Genomic DNA, 19,975 nt, shown 5'->3' on the forward strand with positions numbered 1-19,975 from the left:
GGTGTATAATATTCATGTGCTATATCTTCATTGTGGATCATGGTTTTCAGCACTTCCTTGTCATGTTTTCCTGATTTCAGACTTGAATTCTATTTTACATTATCAGGATTTGCTTCACTTGCTCTCTTTTTATGCCCAGTTTCCAGGTATACTCTTGCATGCATGTGTGTGTGCAAAGTCACCTCAGTCATGTGCAACTCTTTCCAACCCTGTGAACTATAACCCCACCAGGCTCCTCTGTCCATGGGATTTTACACACAAGAATACTGGAGTGGATTGCCATGTCCCTTTCCAGGGTATCTTCTTGACCCAGGGATCAAACCCACATCTCTTCTGTCTCCTGCATTGGCAGGCAGGTTCTTTAGCACTGGCACTACTTGGGAAGTCCGTGTAGTCTTGCACATCCTTTTTTTTTTAATTAATTAATTTATTTTAATTTTTTTAAGACAATCACCGTAAGTCAGCACAGTAATTCTCTCTTCACTGCCGCACATACTTTTAATTTTTGCTTTTCTGAGTCACTTTGTTTGAAATGTGTTTCTTACATATAGAATGTAGTTGGGTTTTGCTTTCAAGTCAATTGGAATGTTTTTTTCTTTAGATGTTATATCCATTCACATTTTAAATTGAAAAAGCTAACAGTAAAATTGCCTTTATTAGTATACAGTTTGAAACATGTATGCAAATTCATGTTGTTAGCACCATAATCTGAATATAGAACAACTCCCTCACACTTCCTCCATGGAGTCAATTCCTTCCTCCCACCTACCTCCTGGTAAACACTGATCTTTTCTTCATTGCTTTAATTTTGCATTTTCTGGGATGACATAGAAATGTCATAGAAATGAAGTCACACAATGTGTAACCTCTTGAGATTGGCCTCCTTCTCATTACATTGGTCAATGTAATGCTTTTGAGGTCTATCTGTTTTTTGCATGCTGCATGTGTCAATAATTTGTTCCTTTTCATTGCTAAGCATTGTTTCATCAATCAGATGTCATACAGTTATCCTACAGTGTTCATTTGTTGGAAGAAAATGGGTTGTTTATAGAATTTGGAAATTATGGATAGAGTGGATATGCTCGTTTGTGTACAGATTTTTGTGTGTACATGTATTTTCATTTCTCTGGGATAAATGCCTGTGAGTGAGATTGTAGGGTCATATGGTATATGTATGTTTAACTTTATAGGAAACTTGCAAACTAGTTTATTTTTGTTGTTTTAATTTATTTTTAATTGAAGAATAACTGCTCTACAATGTTGTATTGGTTTTCACCGTACGGCCATGTGAATCAGTCATGAGTATACATGTATCCCGGCCTTCTTGGACCTCCCTCCTACCCACCCCCCATCCAAACTGTTTGATACAGTGACTGTACCATTTTAAAATTCCCATCAGCAAAGATTAAATTTCTAGTTGTTTTTCTTCTTTGTTAGCACTTAGTATTGTCAAGTTTTTTATTTCTCCATCTTCAGTGATATCTTTTTGTAGTTTTAATTTATATTTCACTAATAATGTTAAGGCAACCCACTCTAGTATTCTTGCCTGGAGAATCCCAGGGACAGAGGAGCCTAGTGGGCTGCCGTCTACGGGGTCGCACAGAGTCGGGCACGACTGAAGCGACTTAGCAGCAGCAGCAGCAATAATGTTAAGCATCTTTCATGTGCTTATTTGTCATCTGAGTATCCTTTTTGGTAAAGTGTATATCCAAGTCTTTTCTCATCTAAACAATTAAGTTGTTTGTTTCCTAATTGTCCATTAATGTTTATAGTTTTGAGAGTTCTTTTTTTAAAATTAGTTAATTAATTTTTGGCTTCCCTGGGTCTTTGTTGCTGCTCATCAGCTTTCTCTAGCTGTGGTGGCAGGGGTTTCTCTCTAGTTGTGGTGTGTGTTCTTCTCATTGCAGTGGTTTATCTTGTCGTCGAGTATGGGCTCCAAGTGCATGGGCTTAGTTGCCCCATGGCATGTGGAATCTTCTTACACCAAGGAGCAAATCTTTCTACATCTGTGTCCCCTGCATTGGCAGGCAGATTCTTATCCACTGTACTACCAGGGAAGTCCTGAGAGTTCTGTATATAGTCTGGATACAAATCTTTTGTTGTATATAAGGTTTGCAAATGTTTCACTCATGGTCTGGACCTTATCTCTTCTTTTTCTTTAGTGTCTTACACTTAAGTGGAGGTTTTAAAGTTTAATGAATTCAAATTTACCATTTTTTTTTTCTTTATGACATTTAGTGTCATATTTAAGAACTCTTTGACTTAGTCCAAGTTACAAAGATTTTCTGCATGTTTTCTTAAAAAAATTTATAGTTGTATGTTTTACATCTAGACCTATGATTGATTTTGAACTAATTTTGTATGAAGTTGGAAGAGTTTTGCCTATAGACATCCAATTGTCCTAACACCACTTGTTGAGAAGGCAGTTGTTTCTCTCCTTTCCACCTTTGTCAAAAATCAAATGGAGGGGACTTCCTTGGTGGTTCAGTGTTTAAGAATCTGTGCTTCCAATGCAGTGGCTACAGGTTCTATCTCTAGTCAGGGAACTAAGATTCCACTTGCCATGTGGTGTGGCATGTGTCAATTGCACATATTTTGAGTCTATTTCTGACTCTCTGTTCTGATCCATGTCTCTCTCTCACCATCACAGCACTGCCTTGGTTATGATAGCTTTATGTTTGGGTGTGGATGTGTGTGTGTGCTCAGTTGCATCTGACTCTTTGACCCCATGGACCATAGCCTGATAGGCTCCTCTGTCCGTAGAATTTTCCAGGCAAGAATACTGGAGCATGTTGCCATTTCTTACTCCAGGAGATTTTCCCATCCCAGGGATTAAACCCACATCTCTTATATCTCCTGCATTGGCAGGCAGGTTCTTTAACACTAGCACCACCTGTGACAGCTTTATGCTCACATGTGTGCTAAATTGTGTCTGGCTCGATTGTGTCTGGCTCTTTGCATCCCTATGGACTGAAGCCTAGCAGGCCCCTCTGTCCATGGGGTTCTCCAGGCAAGAATACTGAAGTGGGTTGCCATGCCCTTTTCCAGTGATAGCCTTATAATAAGTGTTAAAACAAGGTAGTGTGGGTCCTTTAACTTTATTCTTTTTTTTTCAAACTTGTTTTAATTATTTTAATTTCTTTATAAAAGAAATATAAATATAAAGTTATATAAATTTTAGAATCAGTTCTCTTTTTGGAATTGCATTGGATCCCTTTCATAGTAAAATAGATGGGACAAACTTTATTTATTTTTTTTTCTAATTTTATTTTATTTTTAAACTTTACATAATTGTATTAGTTTTGCCAAATATCAAAATGAATCCGCCACAGGTATACATGTGTTCCCCATCCTGAACCCTCCTCCTTCCTCCCTCCCCATACCATCCCTCTGGGTCATCCCAGTGCACTAGCCCCAAGCATCCAGTATCGTGCATCGAACCTGGACTGGCAACTCGTTTCTTACATGATATTTTACATGTTTCAATGCCATTCTCCCAAATCTTCCCACCCTCTCCCTCTCCCACAGAGTCCATAAGACTGTTCTATACATCAGTGTCTCTTTTGCTGTCTCGTACACAGGGTTATTGTTACCATCTTTCTAAATTCCATATATATGCGTTAGTATACTGTATTTATGTTTTTCCTTCTGGCTTACTTCACTCTGTATAATAGGCTCCAGTTTCATCCACCTCATTAGAACTGATTCAAATGTATTCTTTTGAATGGCTGAGTAATACTCCATTGTGTATATGTACCACAGCTTGTTCATCCATTCATCTGCTGATGGACATCTAGGTTGCTTCCATGTCCTGGCTATTATAAACAGTGCTGCGATGAACATTGGGGTACACGTGTCTCTTTCCCTTCTGGTTTCCTCAGTGTGTATGCCCAGCAGTGGGATTGCTGGATCATAAGGCAGTTCTATTTCCAGTTTTTTAAGGAATCTCCACACTGTTCTGGCCACAGCAATCAGAGCAGAAAAAGAAATAAAAGGAATCCAAATTGGAAAAGAAGAAGTAAAACTCTCACTATTTGCAGATGACATGATCCTCTACATAGAAAACCCTAAAGATTCCACCAGAAAATTACTAGAAATAATCAATGACTATAGTAAAGTTGCAGGATATAAAATCAACACACAGAAATCCCTTGCATTCCTATACACTAATAATGAGAAAACAGAAAGAGAAATTAAGGAAACAATTCCATTCACCATTGCAACGGAAAGAATAAAATACTTAGGAAGATATCTACCTAAAGAAACTAAAGACCTATATATAGAAAACTATAAAACACTGGTGAAAGAAATCAAAGAGGACACTAAGAGATGGAGAAATATACCATGTTCATGGATTGGAAGAATCAATATAGTGAAAATGAGTATACTACCCAAAGCAATTTATAGATTCAACGCAATCCCTATCAAGCTACCAACAGTATTCTTAACAGAGCTAGAACAAATAGTTTCACAATTTGTATGGAAATACAAAAAACCTCGAATAGCCAAAGCGATCTTGAGAAAGAAGAATGGAACTGGAGGAATCAACCTACCTGACTTCAGGCTCTACTACAAAGCCACAGTTATCAAGACAGTATGGTACTGGCACAAAGACAGAAATATTGATCAATGGAATAAAATAGAAAGCCCAGAGATAAATCCACACACATATGGACACCTTATCTTTGACAAAGGAGGCAAGAATATACAATGGATTAAAGACAATCTCTTTAACAAGTGGTTCTGGGAAATCTGGTCAGCCACTTGTAAAAGAATGAAACTAGACCACTTTCTAACACCATACACAAAAATAAACTCAAAGTGGATTAAAGATCTAAACGTAAGACCAGAAACCATAAAACTCCTAGAGGAGAACATAGGCAAAACACTCTCCGACATACATCACAGCAGGATCCTCTATGACCCACCTCCCAGAATATTGGAAATAAAAGCAAAAATAAACAAATGGGACCTAATTAACCTTAAAAGCTTCTGCACATCAAAGGAAACTATTAGCAAGGTGAAAAGACAGCCTTCAGAATGGGAGAAAATAATAGCAAATGAAGCAACTGACAAACAATTAATCTCAAAAATATACAAGCAACTCCTACAGCTCAACTCCAGAAAAATAAATGACCCAATCAAAAAATGGGCCAAAGAACTAAATAGACATTTCTCCAATGAAGACATACAGATGGCTAACAAACACATGAAAAGATGCTCAACATCACTCATTATCAGAGAAATGCAAATCTAAACCACTATGAGGTACCATTTCACACCAGTCAGAATGGCTGCGATCCAAAAGTCTACAAATAATAAATGCTGGAGAGGGTGTGGAGAAAAGGGAACCCTCTTACACTGTTGGTGGGAATGCAAACTAGTACAGCCACTATGGGGACAAACTTTAAAACTGTAAAACCTAATGACATAATGGGGATGTATGAACCAAGCAGTCAGTCCAAGAAGTGGAACTTTAAAGCTTGCATCTATTTCTATGCTTTCCCTCTGTATCCATAAGTATATTTTCCTTTAATGAAGCTAATTATTCAAGGAAGACATTCCTATTTGTTGAAATCTTAGTTCTTTGGAATCACCTTACTTCCACTTGTGATTCATCTTGTCACTGGAAGGTTTTCTTTTTTGTCCACCCTCACACACTTCCCTTCCTCTTGACTCCTACCTCTGGCAACCATCAGTCCATGCTTCCCTTCTCAGATCAAGACTAAGACCTTTCTCTGTACTCCCATAGTTGTTGTTATTCAGTCACCAAGTCGTGTCTGACTCTTTGTGACCCCATGGACTGCAGCACATCAGGCTTTCTTGTCTCTCAGCATCTCCCAGAGTTGTCTTCTGATTTCATGGCTGCAGTCAATGTCTGCAGTGATTTTAGAGCCCAAGAAGAGGAAATCAGTCACTGCTTCCACCTTTTCCCCTTCTGTTTGCCATGAAGTGATGGGCCGGTTGCTATGATCTTAGTTTTTTAACTATTTCATTTTAAGCTGGGCTTTTCACTCTTCTCCTTCACCCTCATCAAGAGGTTGTTTTGTTCCTCTTCACTTTCTGCCATTAGAGTGGTACCATCCACATATCTGAGGTTGTTGGTGTTTCTCCTGGTAATCTTGATTCCAGCTTGTAATTCATCCAACCCAGCATTTCTCATGATGTGCTCGGCTTATAAGTTATATAAACAGGGTGACAGTAAATAGGCCTTATCGTACTCCTTTCTCAATCTTGAACCAGTCAGTTGTTCTGTATAAGATTCTAACTGTTGCTTCTTGACCGGCATACAAGTTTCTTAAGAGACCGGTAAGATGGTTTGGTATTCCTGTCTCTTTAAGAGTTTTCCACAGTTTGTTATTATCCACAGAGTTGAAGGCTTTAGCACAGTGAATGCAACAGAGGTAGATGTTTTTCTAGAATTCCCTTGCTTTCTCTGTGATCCAGCAAATGTTGGCAATTTGGTCTCTGGTTCCTCTGCCTTTTCTAAACCCAGCTTGAACATCTGGAAGTTCTCAGTTCACATAATGCTGAAGCCTAGCATGCAGGATTTTAAGCATAACATTACTAGCATGGGAGATGAGTGCAATTGTTTGGTGGTTTGAACATTCTTTAGTACTGCCCTTCTTGGGAATTGGGATAAGGATTGACCTTTCCACTCCTGTGGCTACTTGACACCAAGTCTGCCACTCAGTTTTGAACAAATGAATGAAATGTATTTTTACCTCAATTGATATCATCCCCAGTTTCAGATGATCTGTTTTTCTACTTCTTAGTACCATTATGTAGCTTTTGAAGAAGGACTAAAGACGTAAGCAAAGCTCTTGAAAATTAATCTGGAGGAAAGAAGCAATAGATATTTCTAGACCCAACTGATTGTGTTAATGACCACTTGACTCTCTCATTACTCAGTTGGATTTTTTTTCTTTCACTTCCAGTGTATATACATTTGAATGCTTCCCAGCAGGGTTGAGCAGGGAGGTAAACGATAAATATTAAGTTGTGAAAATACTGCAAGACACAACAAGAGTGCCATAAATGGTTAGTTACAGAAGAGCTACTTCACAGAATATATTTCCATTTCTTTTGTTTGGCAAGAAGCTGACTTATGAGTTAATGTGGGATTAAGTATTTAGTCCAAAACCTGTATCAGATGACTAAGTATCAAATAGTAGAATATATCCTTAGAATTAGTTTTAATTTAAATATTTACTAATATAAAATTCTGATGTGTCTAGTGTTAATGTCATTCATTATCACAAGTATAAAGGGTTTAGATATGTATTTATATATTAACTTTTATGATGCTAAAATTTAATATTTATAATATTGCACTTAATTCATCCATTTAAAAACACTTTCTGAGTACCTGAATGGGCCTTCCTGATGGCTCAGATAGTAAAGAATCTGCCTGCAATGCAGGCCTTTTCTTCATATAAAATCTAACACCTCTGACATACCCTAAAGTCTCTGCATAATTTGGCTGCTGCCTACCTCCCTAATGGGCTTCCCTGGTAGCTCAGCTGGTAAAGAATCCACCTGCAATGCAGGAAACCCCAGTTCAATTCCTTGGTTGGGAAGATCTGCTGGAGAAGGGATAGGCTACCCACTCCAGTATTCTTTGGCTTCCCTGGTGGCTCAGCTGGTAAAGAATCCTCCTGCAATGTGTAAGACCTGGGTTTGATTCCTGGGTTGGGAAGATCCTCTGGAGGAGGGCGTGGCAACCCATTCCAATATTCTTGCCTGGAGAATCCCCATAGACAGAGGAGTCTGGAGGACTATAGTCCATGGGGTCGCAAAGAGTTGGACATGACTAAGTGACTAAGCACACACACACACTGGGCTCCTAGGCCTTCTTTTGGAATCTAGGATTACATCAATGAAGCAAACATACAGGTATTTTAAATTCCATAACCAAATGATGTATATAATAATAAACTTTCTTTGGAATTTATCTAAAACAAATTATTTCTGTTTTGGGGAAAATTCTGCATATATTATCATTGTATTATAAATACATTTGAATCTATTTTGATTTTAAATAAGTATGTGATTGATAAGAAATATAACTTAATAAACTGAATTGATACATAATTTTTAGCAATTGTAGTAATTGATATTACAAATATATGTGAAATCTATTTTACTTTTGCTTTCATGAAAGACAATATTTCCCGTCACATAACATAATCCTTAATGTTTTATCACAGTTTTGCTCAAGATTCCTGTGCCCTAGGCCACAGAATATTGTGATGTGATCTAAGACTGGCCTAATATAGCTCTAAATCTATATGTATATTGAACATTGGCATAGGCTTAGTTAGCATTCATTAAATACTTCAGCTTTTCAGTTTGTGATTCTGTACTGTGAGATCATATACATGAATGCCACAAATTTTATCCATTTTAGTCATGTGCTTTCTTACTTAACAGATATTTAAAGTTTAGTTTTTAACAGTGATAGTCTAGAATATTTTGACATAAAATGGTTCTTGTGTCTTGAAAATAATTAGACCATAATGCCACTAGGGGGCTCACATACCATGTGTGTAATTCATGTGGTATCACATATCTGCATAACACTTTTGGGTACTTAAAAGGATGTGATAGCTGGGACCATAATACTATATTCAATAGTTTTTGTGTGATAGATGTAAGGGCACAATAACAGAAGGAAATACATTAAATAGATGTAACTTATCAGTGAAATTAGCAGTGAGAGGTCAAAAATTGAAACTGGATAAATGCTAGTCTGGTACCAGTCCCTATGACGCCCCTTCTATCTAGACTTGCTGTTGCTGATGCTATAGGAATGTAAGCTCCAAGTGTCCCCGGGCCAAGATGGCGGCGCGGCGCTCCACACACTGGTTGCTGGTGGCTGTGGGGACCCCGCGGCTGCCGGCTGCAGCGGGGAGAGGGGCCCGGCCGCCCATGGCGGGCGTGGTGGGGCGTCGCTGGGTCGCAATTTGAGCGTCACCGCCTTCCCGCCTTCCCTGGGAGGTCGCGGTCCCGGGGCGCTGCTGACATTGAGACCCGGTGTCAGCTTCACAGGAGTAAAACGGTACCCTTTTGTTTGTACTGCCTCCTTCCACACGAGCACCCATTTGGCTAAAGAAGATTATTACCAGATACTAGGAGTGCCCCGGAACGCCAGCCAGAAGGAGATCAAGAAAGTCTATTACCAGCTTGCCAAGAAATATCACCCAGACACGAATAAGGATGATCCCAAAGCCAAGGAGAAGTTCTCCCAGCTGGCAGAGGCCTATGAGGTCCTGAGTGATGAAGTGAAGAGGAAACAGTATGACACCTATGGCTCCGCTGGCTTCGATCCTGGGGCCGGCAGCTCTGGGCAGAGCTACTGGAAAGGAGGTCCCACGGTTGACCCAGAGGAGCTCTTCAGAAAGATCTTTGGGGAGTTCTCATCCTCCTCTTTTGGCGATTTCCAGAGTGTGTTCAATCAGCCTCAGGAGTACATCATGGACTTGACGTTCAATCAAGCTGCCAAGGGCGTCAACAAGGAGTTCACCGTGAACATCACTGACACCTGTGAGCGGTGTGATGGCAAAGGGAACGAGCCCGGCACCAAAGTTCAGCACTGCCACTACTGCGGTGGCTCCGGCATGGAAACCATAAACACAGGCCCTTTTGTGATGCGCTCCACGTGTCGGAGGTGTGGTGGCCTGGGCTCCATTATCACGTCTCCCTGTGTGGTGTGCAGAGGAGGAGGACAGGCTAAGCAGAAGAAGAAGGTGGTGATCCCCATGCCTGCCGGAGTTGAGGATGGCCAGACTGTGAGGATGCCTGTAGGAAAACGAGAAATTTTCATCACATTCAGGGTGCAGAAAAGCCCTGTGTTCCGGAGGGACGGCGCAGACATCCACTCAGACCTCTTCATCTCCATAGCTCAGGCCATCCTCGGGGGCACCGCCAGAACAGAGGGCCTGTACGAGACCATCAACGTGACGATCCCCCCTGGGACTCAGTCAGATCAGAAGATTCGGATGAGTGGGAAGGGCATCCCGCGGATTAACAGTTATGGCTACAGAGACCACTACATTCACATCAAGATCAGAGTTCCCAAGAGACTGACAAGCCGGCAGCAGAGCCTGATCCTGAGCTACGCGGAGGACGAGACCGACGTGGAGGGGACAGTGAACGGCGTCACCAACACAAGCACTGGAAAACGGTCCACTGGGAACTAGGCAGGGAGCAGCAGCACCTCCTCGTGGCCAGGGCACCTTGGACGCAGGAGGATTCCCCACGGCAGCACTGAGCCCCTGCCTGCAGAGGCCTCCGGGCCGCCTTGGCAACAGCAAACTCTCGTGACCACGCAGCTCTTCACGGAAGGTCACTGCGGACGGGACAGACCCTGGGCAGTCAGGCATGGCTGGCCTCAGGGCTGGTAGTTTCCTGTCTGTGGGTAGGTAACTTGGCCTCTTCAGGCTCTGGCAAAGTCAGACAGCTGGACACTTCCTGCAGAGCTGAAACTCTTAATTTGGAACTGAATGTGGTTAAAGAATTAAAGGCCATGCTTACAGCTTGAAAATGAAGCCTTAAGCTGCACCAAGTTGTGACGTGATTGATTTCCCTCTCAGCAAACCTCCGGGACGTTCCAGAATGAGTCTTTCCTGACAGGTTGTCCTTTCCGGGAACCTGGGGCACATGCCCCGCTGGTGTCACCCACCCTTCAGCTGGAGTTGGTTTTAATTCCCAAAGGTACTGAGCAGCTGGAACCTGGGGGCCTGGGGCCTGGGGTGATGCCTAGAGGACAGTCCCTGCAGAGGCCACTCTTGATCACATGGGCTGTGATCTCCGTCAGGACGGACAGGGTGGCCCTGTCCCCCGACAGTGGAGTTGTGTTGTTCTAAGGCACGCGTAAGGGGGGCTCCTGCCCTTCTGCTGGACCACAGCTGGCATGGCCTGGGGCTGACGGAGGGCCTCTCAACCCCAGCCCTGCCCCGCTGCTATCAGGGCCTTGGGTCTCACCACTCACTACTGACTTGTTTTCAGACGTATGTTTAAATTATTCAATGCTGAGAATCATTGTCTTTTCCCGTGCGAGTGTTTGTTCAGAGGAGAACGTAGTCTCAGCAATCGAAGGTTCTCCAGCATCCAGCCAGACCAAGCACCATTTCCCAGCCTTGGCTTCTGGGACGTGCAGGTTCCCCTGTGTTTCTAGATCCCCCCGCTGTGGCAAGACAGGCTAATGGAGAACCCTTCTGACTAGTGTCCTTTCTGTTTCCCCCCCATAATTTACTAAAATAAAGCATCTGCTAGTGTCTGCTCTAAGAATGTAAAATGATTCTGTATCAATGTAAATAAGATTATCTACTGCAAAGAGATATTTAAAACCTGAAAAAAAAAAAAAAAAGTAATGTAAGCTCTAGCTGTCAATCACTAGAGTCCAAGGACTGGACAGAATTACTCTTCAACAAATAACACAATCTGGCATTATTTCAGTTTTCCCTTGTAATTGAGAAAATTTATTTGTAATAAGTTAAAAAAATCTTTAGCTTGTTCATTTCGTTAGTGTAAGAAAGTGTATGGTTTGTATCAATGTTCTTTCATTTTCTAAAGAACCTAGGAAGGCAAGTTTTTTAGATCATGCCAAATCATGTGTTTCCAGCCAAGTACATGCTTAAATATTTTTTTACTAATTCCATCTAGTCTTATTTTTTTATTTTTTATTTATAATCAAGGGACAGTTCAGCATTAATTTGGCAGGAACTGGGATGAAGATATCCAGTACAGCAAAGTGGCTGGCTCAGGGCAGTTATGCCTCTGTGATCATTCACAGATCACAGGTAAGTCCTGCTGGACCAAAAAGCCTGTCTGAAATACTTCTGTGCTGTGAAGTAGTATTAAATTCCTCTACCTTAAATCCAGAATTATGAAGTTAATGACTAATGAGTTCTTTCATATAATGGGGTATGTTACATTATGATGAGGTATAACTAACATGAAATTATGGAATGAGGTTCTTTTTTTTTCATGTGCTTATGGAGGTTTTATATATATACACATTAATGTTTAGGCTATACATATCTGTGCATGAAATCAAGTGCCAGAGCATATAGATTTAAGTAGTTCAAGTTTGGGGCTAATGGTTTGTAAAACAGGTGCTTCAAAAAGAGGTAGTCTTTTTAGCTATACTCTAATTATTAAAGACTTACATTTTAATATTTCAAAGTGAGAGGTAAATTTTTGGTTTATTTTCCTCACTGCTTTGATTTAGTGATTTAGTGATGTCGGAGTCATTTGTCATTTAATGAACATCCTTTATAGTTTCTTCAAGAATTAGGAATATTTTTATGGTTGTATGAACATTTTCCTCATCTATCTTTATTTAGAAAATATTGTCATGATTTGAGAGAATAGCCCTGAAACATGTATATTACCATGTGTGAAACAGATCACCAGTCCATGTTCAATGCATGAGACAGGGAGCTCAGAGCCGGTGCACTGGGATTTTAATTTTTCCTATAGCACACGTATTATCTAAAGTATTATCTAATGTGCTATCCTCCTAATTTTGGTGCTGGTGTAGTGTGCTAGCACATAAAATTTATGAGATGGCTCCTGGTACTTAGAATTACCACATCTTAGATAGCATGACCTGATCTACATTAAATCAAGATCTGTGTTATAATTTCTGTTCTCACCTATATTGCACCATTTAAATCAGTACCATCAACAGTCCCTGCCGACTCCAAGGTTTTATAACTTTTCTTTCTTTTGCTAAAAGTGACTTCATTCCTATATATGAATACTACTTGTAAATGAAATTCAATTTTCTGATATTTGCAGACTTTAAAATACTTTATTTCTGACTATTATGAAATTGTGTTTTAATTAATAATTAAAGAATTTATATTTGTATTATTTCTATCATATGGGTAAACAGTAGGCTTTGAAAATGGCTATTTAATTCTAAATATTTATTTGGCAAATTTAGGTCTCATCCTTTTGGGTAGAAGAATGGAAATAAATCAATTACTTAGTTAAAATATGTTCTGAGCAGGTATAAAATTTAGACAGTGCAATGCTGACTTTATCCAGTTGTTAGGTATCTTCTGGTTAAATGACAGCTGGCCAAGGGCAGCAGTAAAAATGAATATTTAGTACAATCATTCCTTTCGCATTTAAGTTTTATTGTAGACTATTTGTTTACTTAATTAAGAATTTCTTCCTCAATCAAAGATTTTGCGCATGAAGGTATTTCCTGAGATCTGATACATGGTGTGAATGAAACTCTGACTTATGAAACCCAAATGTACTTATGGAAATGAACACATATTTTCATTTCCTAGTAAAGTTAAACAAGATTAGGGGTTTACTTGATCCATTTGAGGACAGGAATGTATATAAATTGGAATTTTTACTGCCATCCCCTTCTCTGTTTACTCAGATTCTCTAGAGTGTAGAAAGCTTCTGAAAGAAGAGGCAACTTCAAAAGCCCCTGATCTCAAAACATTCTTTATCCTCAAAAGTTTCAGGAACCCAGTTTCCTTTCCTATCCTCCCTCCTTAGATTAAAAAAAGAAAAACATAAATAAATAAAGCAAAACTTACCTTTTACAGAAACCATAAGAGTTCAAACTATTTTTGTTTCATCCTATCAAAAGGCCTTTTGACTTTTGGACCTAAAGTTGGAGGACAGTCTGGAAAGAAAATCTACCCTGTCCTCATCACTTCCTTCACCAGCCTCTGCCCACCCATTCCTCAGTTAGCAGCTCTGCTTTTCTAAAAAAAAAAAAAAAAAGCGAAGAAGAATCTCCTTTTTTGTTGTTGTTTAGTCACTAAGTTGTGTCTAACTCTGTGTCTAATTATAAGTATTACTTTCAATCCAGTTTTTTCCCTCCATTCTATCACCTTTTATGTTTTCTTTAAGCTGTGTTTCTAATGCTTCCAGGAGATATTTGAAGTTAAGGTCAAGTTTGCATAATATCCTTCTTTTATTTAGTCCATGAGAATCTTATATAAAATCCTAATACCTTTCTTTTATTCAGTCTGTGAGAAACACTGGACAACAAATTGTGAGAGGTTTTAATAAACTCATTGAAGCAAGTAGATACCTTGATGAAAAATACGTGGATTGAGATGAATTGTCTAATGTAAAGTGTGGTTTATAATCATCAAGTGGCTAATATGAATCTCGGGTTCTCTAATTCCTGTGACCACAGATTTCAACTAATCCTGAAATGGCATAATCTTTGACTTCAAGTGTAATTGTTATAGGAAACTTTGGCTAATTATTTCAGCCACATGATTTAAAGCGTTTGCTTTTCTGCCTTGTGCACACAGATACCAGCATGTAACAGATTCTCCTGTATCTCTGCCTCTTCTCTTTTCAGGATGGAACCAAAGTCTATGGCAGATGTGGAGGATTCTGTGGAAAGTGTATTCCTCACATGACTACTGGTCTCCCAATTCAAGTAGTGTGAACATTCAGAAGGAAAGTGTGTCCCAAAGAGGAGACATTCTCTGGAACCTGCAAATAGCTGGTGCTTGTTTTTTTTATTCCTTCCTGAGATTTATGTCTAAAATATTTGTGCCTTTTTTCTAGGATGCTCATGAGGAGTCAATCACTGCTTGATTTTTCAAGGCCTTTGAAGTAAACTGAATGATACATGGTTCTAATCAGGATCCTTAAAAGGATGAAATAATTTATGGTAGGGCATACAGGGATGTTTGAACTATGCTAAGATAATACTGCTGTTAACAGATTGCACTGGACCAGAATTATGTTATGCCTGTAAACACACATGTAAATATCTGCTCACATCCTACTGTACAATGAAATGCTTATTCTACTTGTTAAAATGGAGCAAGTAAAAATTAGGAAAATGAACTTAAATCATAAACATTATTGAATCTGTCAGGAGAATAACAAATCAATGGTCACATCAAAAAAGTACATAGCCATTATACTTTCTACTGATACAGCTTAGATACCTTGTTTTATGTTTCCTTTAATTTTTAACTGTGCATTATGGTGCTTCAAAAAAATCATCCTAAAATATAATATAGTTTTGTAATTAAAGTATATAGTTGGGTTAAATACTAAACATGAAATTTTGTGGGTATAATACAGAATAAGATATGATATAGTAGAATTTCACTTAAAAACACCTACCTCTAATTTGATTGTACTTATAAGAGCAATATATTGTTTTTAAAATGTTTATATTCTATCATGTCTTTATAACTTATATGCCTATATGTCTACTCTTAAAAAATTTATTTTCTCAAAGTTATGTACTGTATTTTATTAATCAAGTAGAAAATTAAGAATTATTGACATTTTGAAGAACCTGTTTTGGTAAACATAAAATTATGTTTACATATGCAAAATTTTTATTAGAGAGTTCAAGTTATTTTATATCTGAGGTCTCTCAAATCCAGAACATGAAAGATAGTATAAAAATTAACTATTCATGAGTAAATGCTCAGGTATTAAGATTTTTTTAGGTGAATAATTTAATTGTGTATTATACAACCATTTGATTTTAAAAGAATCATAGATAATATTTTTCTATGATAACCTCCTCTATAAACCAAGGAAGCTGAATCTAATGATAGATTTTTGCCAGGAAATAGTAGTATAGTAATTTTACCCACAAAGTTTTTCTTTTTCAAACTATTAGGGGTATTCTGTACCATATAAGGTACTAAAGCAATTTTGTACCAGTGTGGTTAAATAAACATTTAGGGATCTCTGTATCAGAAAAGAAGTATTTTGCACTATGTGCCTGAAACCAGTTACAAACATTATTACAAAATGTATAACATGTTCTAGAAATGTTTTTATGCATAAATAAAATCATATAATTTATAAACATTTGAATAATAAAGATATTTGTGTGATACATTGGGACTTTGCTTTCATTTTCCTTACATGTAAAAAAAAAGAAAAAAAGAATTCTTAACCAAAAGAAGTCTGTAACTGGAAAATCTCTTCAGAAATTCTAAAATATTTTACTCTAATTGTTGCAATTTCAATGGAAATAGCTCCTGCCTAGTGCACACCCTTATGGAAATAGGGGCATGGGGCTGACAGAAATTTGCAATGACTTCTGTTTATAGAAGGGGTACCATGTATGCTCATATTCAGTTGGCCAAATTAAATCACATGACCAAATCCTGGGCAATGGGACGGGGAAATATACTTCCGCTACAGGGCACGATGGCCAGATGTATGGAAATGAGTGAGGACTCACAATCTTCTCCCAAGAGAGGGAGAAGATCCTTGGGAACAATAAGATTTTATGTCCACCTGTCTTCAACTTCACCAGAAATTGCCAGAGTACTACTTTCTAAAGGGATGGAATAAATTTAAATTACCATTGCCTCTGTGTACAAATATTAGAATATCTACATTCTCAGTGACATGTCAATTTTTTCTGATCTGATTGGGTAGAGAGCAATATTCAACTGTTTGAATTTATATTTTGTCTAACACAATTGCACTCATCTCACATGATAGGAAAGTAATGCTCAAAATTCTCCAAGCCAGGCTTCAACACTACGTGAATTGTGAAAATTTCAGATGTTCAAGTTGGTTTTAGAAAAGGCAGAGGAACCAGAGATCAAATTGCCAACATCCAACAGATCATTGAAAAAGCAGGAGAGTTCCAAAAAAGCATCTATTTCTGCTTCACTGACTACAATAAAGCCTTCAATTGTGTGGATCACGACAAACTGGAAAATTCTGCAAGTGATGGGAATACTAGGCCACCTTACCTGTCTCCTGAGAAATCTGTATGTAAGTCAAGAAGCAGCAGTTAGAAACGGACAAGGAACAACAGACTGGTTTCAAATTGGGAAAGGAGTACGTCAAGGCTGTATATTGTCACCCTGCTTATTTAACTTCTATGCAGAGTACATCATGAGAAACGCTGGGCTGGTTGAAGCACAAGCTGGAATCAAGATTGCCAGGAGAAATATCAATAACCTCAGATATGAAGATGATACCACCCTTATTGCAGAAAGTGAAGAGGAACTAAAAAGCCTCTTGATGAAAGTGAAAGAGGGGTGTGAAAAAGCTGTGTTAAAATTCAACATTCAAAAAACTAAGATCATGGCATCCGGTCCCATCACTTCATGGCACATAGACGGGGAAACAATGGAAACAGTGACAGACTTTATTTACTTGGGTTCCAAAATCACTGCAGATGGTAACTGCAGCCATGGAATTAAAAGACGCTTGCTCCTTGGAAGAAAAGCTATGACCAACCCAGACAGCACATTGAAAAGCAGAGTTCCACCTAGTCAAAGCTAAGGTTTTTCCAGTAGTCAGGTATGGATGTGAGAATTGGACCATAAAGAAAGCTGAGTGCTGAAGAATTGATGCTTTTGAAGTGTGATGTTGGAGAAGACTCTTGAGAGTCCCCTGGACTGCAAGGAGATCCAACCAATCTTAAAGGAAATCAGTCTGAATATTCATTGGAAGGACTGATGCTGAAGCTGAAACTCCAATACTTTGGCCACCTGATGGGAAGACCTGACTGAATGGAAAAGACCCTGATGCTGGGAAAGATTGAAGGCAGGAAGAGAAGGGGACGACAGAGAATGAGATGGTTTGATGACATCACTGACTCGATGGACATGAATTAGAGTAAGCTCAGGGAGTGCTGCAGTCCATGGAGTCACAAAGAGTCTCAAAGGACTGAGGGACTGAACTGAACTGTTGAGAGGGCCTTGTAGAGTAAAACTTACAATTAAAACTTAATCAAGTAAAACTTAATCCAGTTATCTGCTGATGAGTGGGGTTGAGCTCCCTCCCTGGTAGTTTTTCTGTCTGAGGCAACCCAGCTCTTTGATCTAAGGGTTGTATGGTCAGGTTAATGGTGACCTCCAGCAGGGTTTAGGCCAAAAGGGACCTTCCCAGAAAGCTACTGCCAGTCCTTCCATTCCTGTGGTGAGGCCCTGCTGACCCAGGCTTCCACAGGAGACCCTCCAACACTAGCGGGTAGTTTTGGTTCAGTCTCCTGTGGAGTCATTGCTCCTTTCCTCTGAGTCTTGGTGTGCACAAGGTTTTGTTTGTACCCTCCAAGACTTGAGTCTTTGTTTCCCCCAGTCCTGTGGAAGTTTTGTAATCAAGTCCCTTTGCCCTTCAAGGTCAGCTTCCCTGGGGTTTCCCAGTCCCTTTGTCGGGTCCCCAGGCTGGGAAGCCTGACACGTGGTCCCAAACCCTCACAACAGTGGGAGAACTTCTTTGGTATTATTGTTCTCCAGTTTGTGGGTCACCCTTGCAGCGGCTATGGGATTTGATTTCATCATGATTAACCCCTCCTACCATCTTGCTGAGGCTTATTCTTTGTCTTTTGACATGGGGTATCTTCTTTTAGTAGGTTCCAGCATCCTCCTCGGAGAAGGCAATGGCACCTCACTCTAGTACTCTTGCCTGGAGAATTCCATGGACGGAGGAGCCTGGTAGGCTGCAGTCCATGGGGTCACTAAGAGTCGGACATGACTGAGCGACTTCACTTTCACTTTTCACTTTCCTGCATTGGAGAAGGAAATGGCAACCCATTCCAGTGTTCTTGCCTGGAGAATCCCAGGGATGGGGGAGCCTGGTGGGCTGCCGTCTGTGGGGTCGCACAGAGTCGGACACGACTGAAGCGACTTAGCAGCAGCAGCAGCAGCATCCTCCTGTTGATGGTTATTCAACAGTTAGTTGTGATTTTGGTGCTCCAGCAGGAGATGAGTGCCTGTCCTTCTACTCTGCCATTTTGAACCAGAAGAAACAAAACTATTTAGTATTTAATTGTGAGGAAATAACGCAGTCCTGGAATGGAGTAGATCAACACTTTTAACGCACAAAACCTGTTCAGTTTACTAAACAAAGCAAAAAGATTTCATTCACAGTGTTTCATAGTTAAGTCTGCCTGAGTTTTTGATGTACTTTGCATTTTCTATCTTTTGGGTCTCATAATAGACACACAACTTTAACCTCAATGTTGTAAATTGTAAAATGGTGGGAAGAAAAATTTCACTGCTTGCCCTCCTAATATACAAATTATGAGATTAAATGGGCTATTTTTTGTGAATATGCCTTGAATGGTAGAAAGTCCTAAATTAGCTATCTTCTTTAATGTTAAACATAGAAAATAATTCCAAAAGGGCTCTAGTGACCAAGCAGCAGGTTCTGAAGGTCTGCACTCCAGTTCTGCTGCTTATGTAAGCTCTATGACCTTGGGAAAATAACAGACTTTTTATGAACATTATGGTAACTATACATGTGAGCTGTTAGTAGTATCTTTCTCACTTTGTGGCTAAAATATTAATCTATAAAAATTTGGCACTAGGTCAGGTTCATAAGTTAGGTTAAAAACCATTTTTGCTTAAACATTCTTATTGTGGAAGATATGCAGTACATGATATTTACCACCTTACCCATTTAAAAAGTTCAGTTTAGGGATATTCAGTACTTCAGCCATTGCCACCATCCATCTTCAGAACTCTTTTCATTTTGGAAATCTGAAACACTGTGCCATTAAACAGTAATTCCCCATTTAATGTTCATCCATGTTGTAGCGTGTGTCAGAATTTCCTTCTATTTTTAAGACTAATAATATTTCATTGTATACACAGTCCATTGCTTATCCATTCAACTGTCAGTGGACATTTGGATTCCTTTCATGTTTTAGCTATTGTGAATAATGCTCTGTCAAGATGGATGTACAAGAATTTCTTTGAGACTCTGTCTTCTTTTGGGTGTATACCCAGAAGTGAAATTATTGATAATATGGTTGTTCTGTGTTTATTTTTTTGAGGACCCACCATACTGCTTCATGCTGTTTTCCAAAGTGGTTGTTCCATTTTACAATCCCATGAACAGATCCAATTTCTCCATATCTTCACTGACAGTGATTATTTTTAATGTTTCTCCAATGCATGAAAGTGAAAAGTGAAAGTGAAGTCGCTTAGTCGTGTCCGACCCTCAGCGATCCCATGGACTGCAGCCTTCTAGG

The 19,975-nt window shown here is 39.3% G+C and overlaps 2 protein-coding genes across 4 annotated transcripts in view; both read left to right on the forward strand.

Moving 5' to 3' along the window:
- Window positions 1-14,665, forward strand: part of ADAMTS20 (ADAM metallopeptidase with thrombospondin type 1 motif 20) — a 216,210-nt gene extending 201,545 nt beyond the window's left edge. For 2 of the 3 annotated variants that reach the window (XM_024991940.1, XM_024991941.2), the window contains 2 exons: window positions 11,700-11,804; window positions 14,354-14,665. In XM_024991940.1, coding sequence (XP_024847708.1) covers window positions 11,700-11,804; window positions 14,354-14,443 — 195 coding nt within the window. In that variant the 3' untranslated portion in view covers window positions 14,444-14,665. The remainder of the gene's footprint in view (window positions 1-11,699; window positions 11,805-14,353) is intronic. The other variant, NM_001206093.2, reaches the window with a different exon arrangement.
- Window positions 8,825-10,563, forward strand: LOC534627 (dnaJ homolog subfamily A member 3, mitochondrial-like). The gene is given in 2 exon segments (XM_059886922.1): window positions 8,825-8,944; window positions 8,947-10,563. Coding segments are annotated over 2 exon segments (1,359 nt in total). The 5' UTR covers window positions 8,825-8,841; the 3' UTR covers window positions 10,203-10,563.
- Window positions 14,666-19,975: the final 5,310 nt, after the last annotated feature.

The sequence above is a fragment of the Bos taurus genome, chromosome 5 (assembly GCF_002263795.3).
Source record: "Bos taurus isolate L1 Dominette 01449 registration number 42190680 breed Hereford chromosome 5, ARS-UCD2.0, whole genome shotgun sequence".
Taxonomy (NCBI): Eukaryota; Metazoa; Chordata; class Mammalia; order Artiodactyla; family Bovidae; genus Bos; species Bos taurus.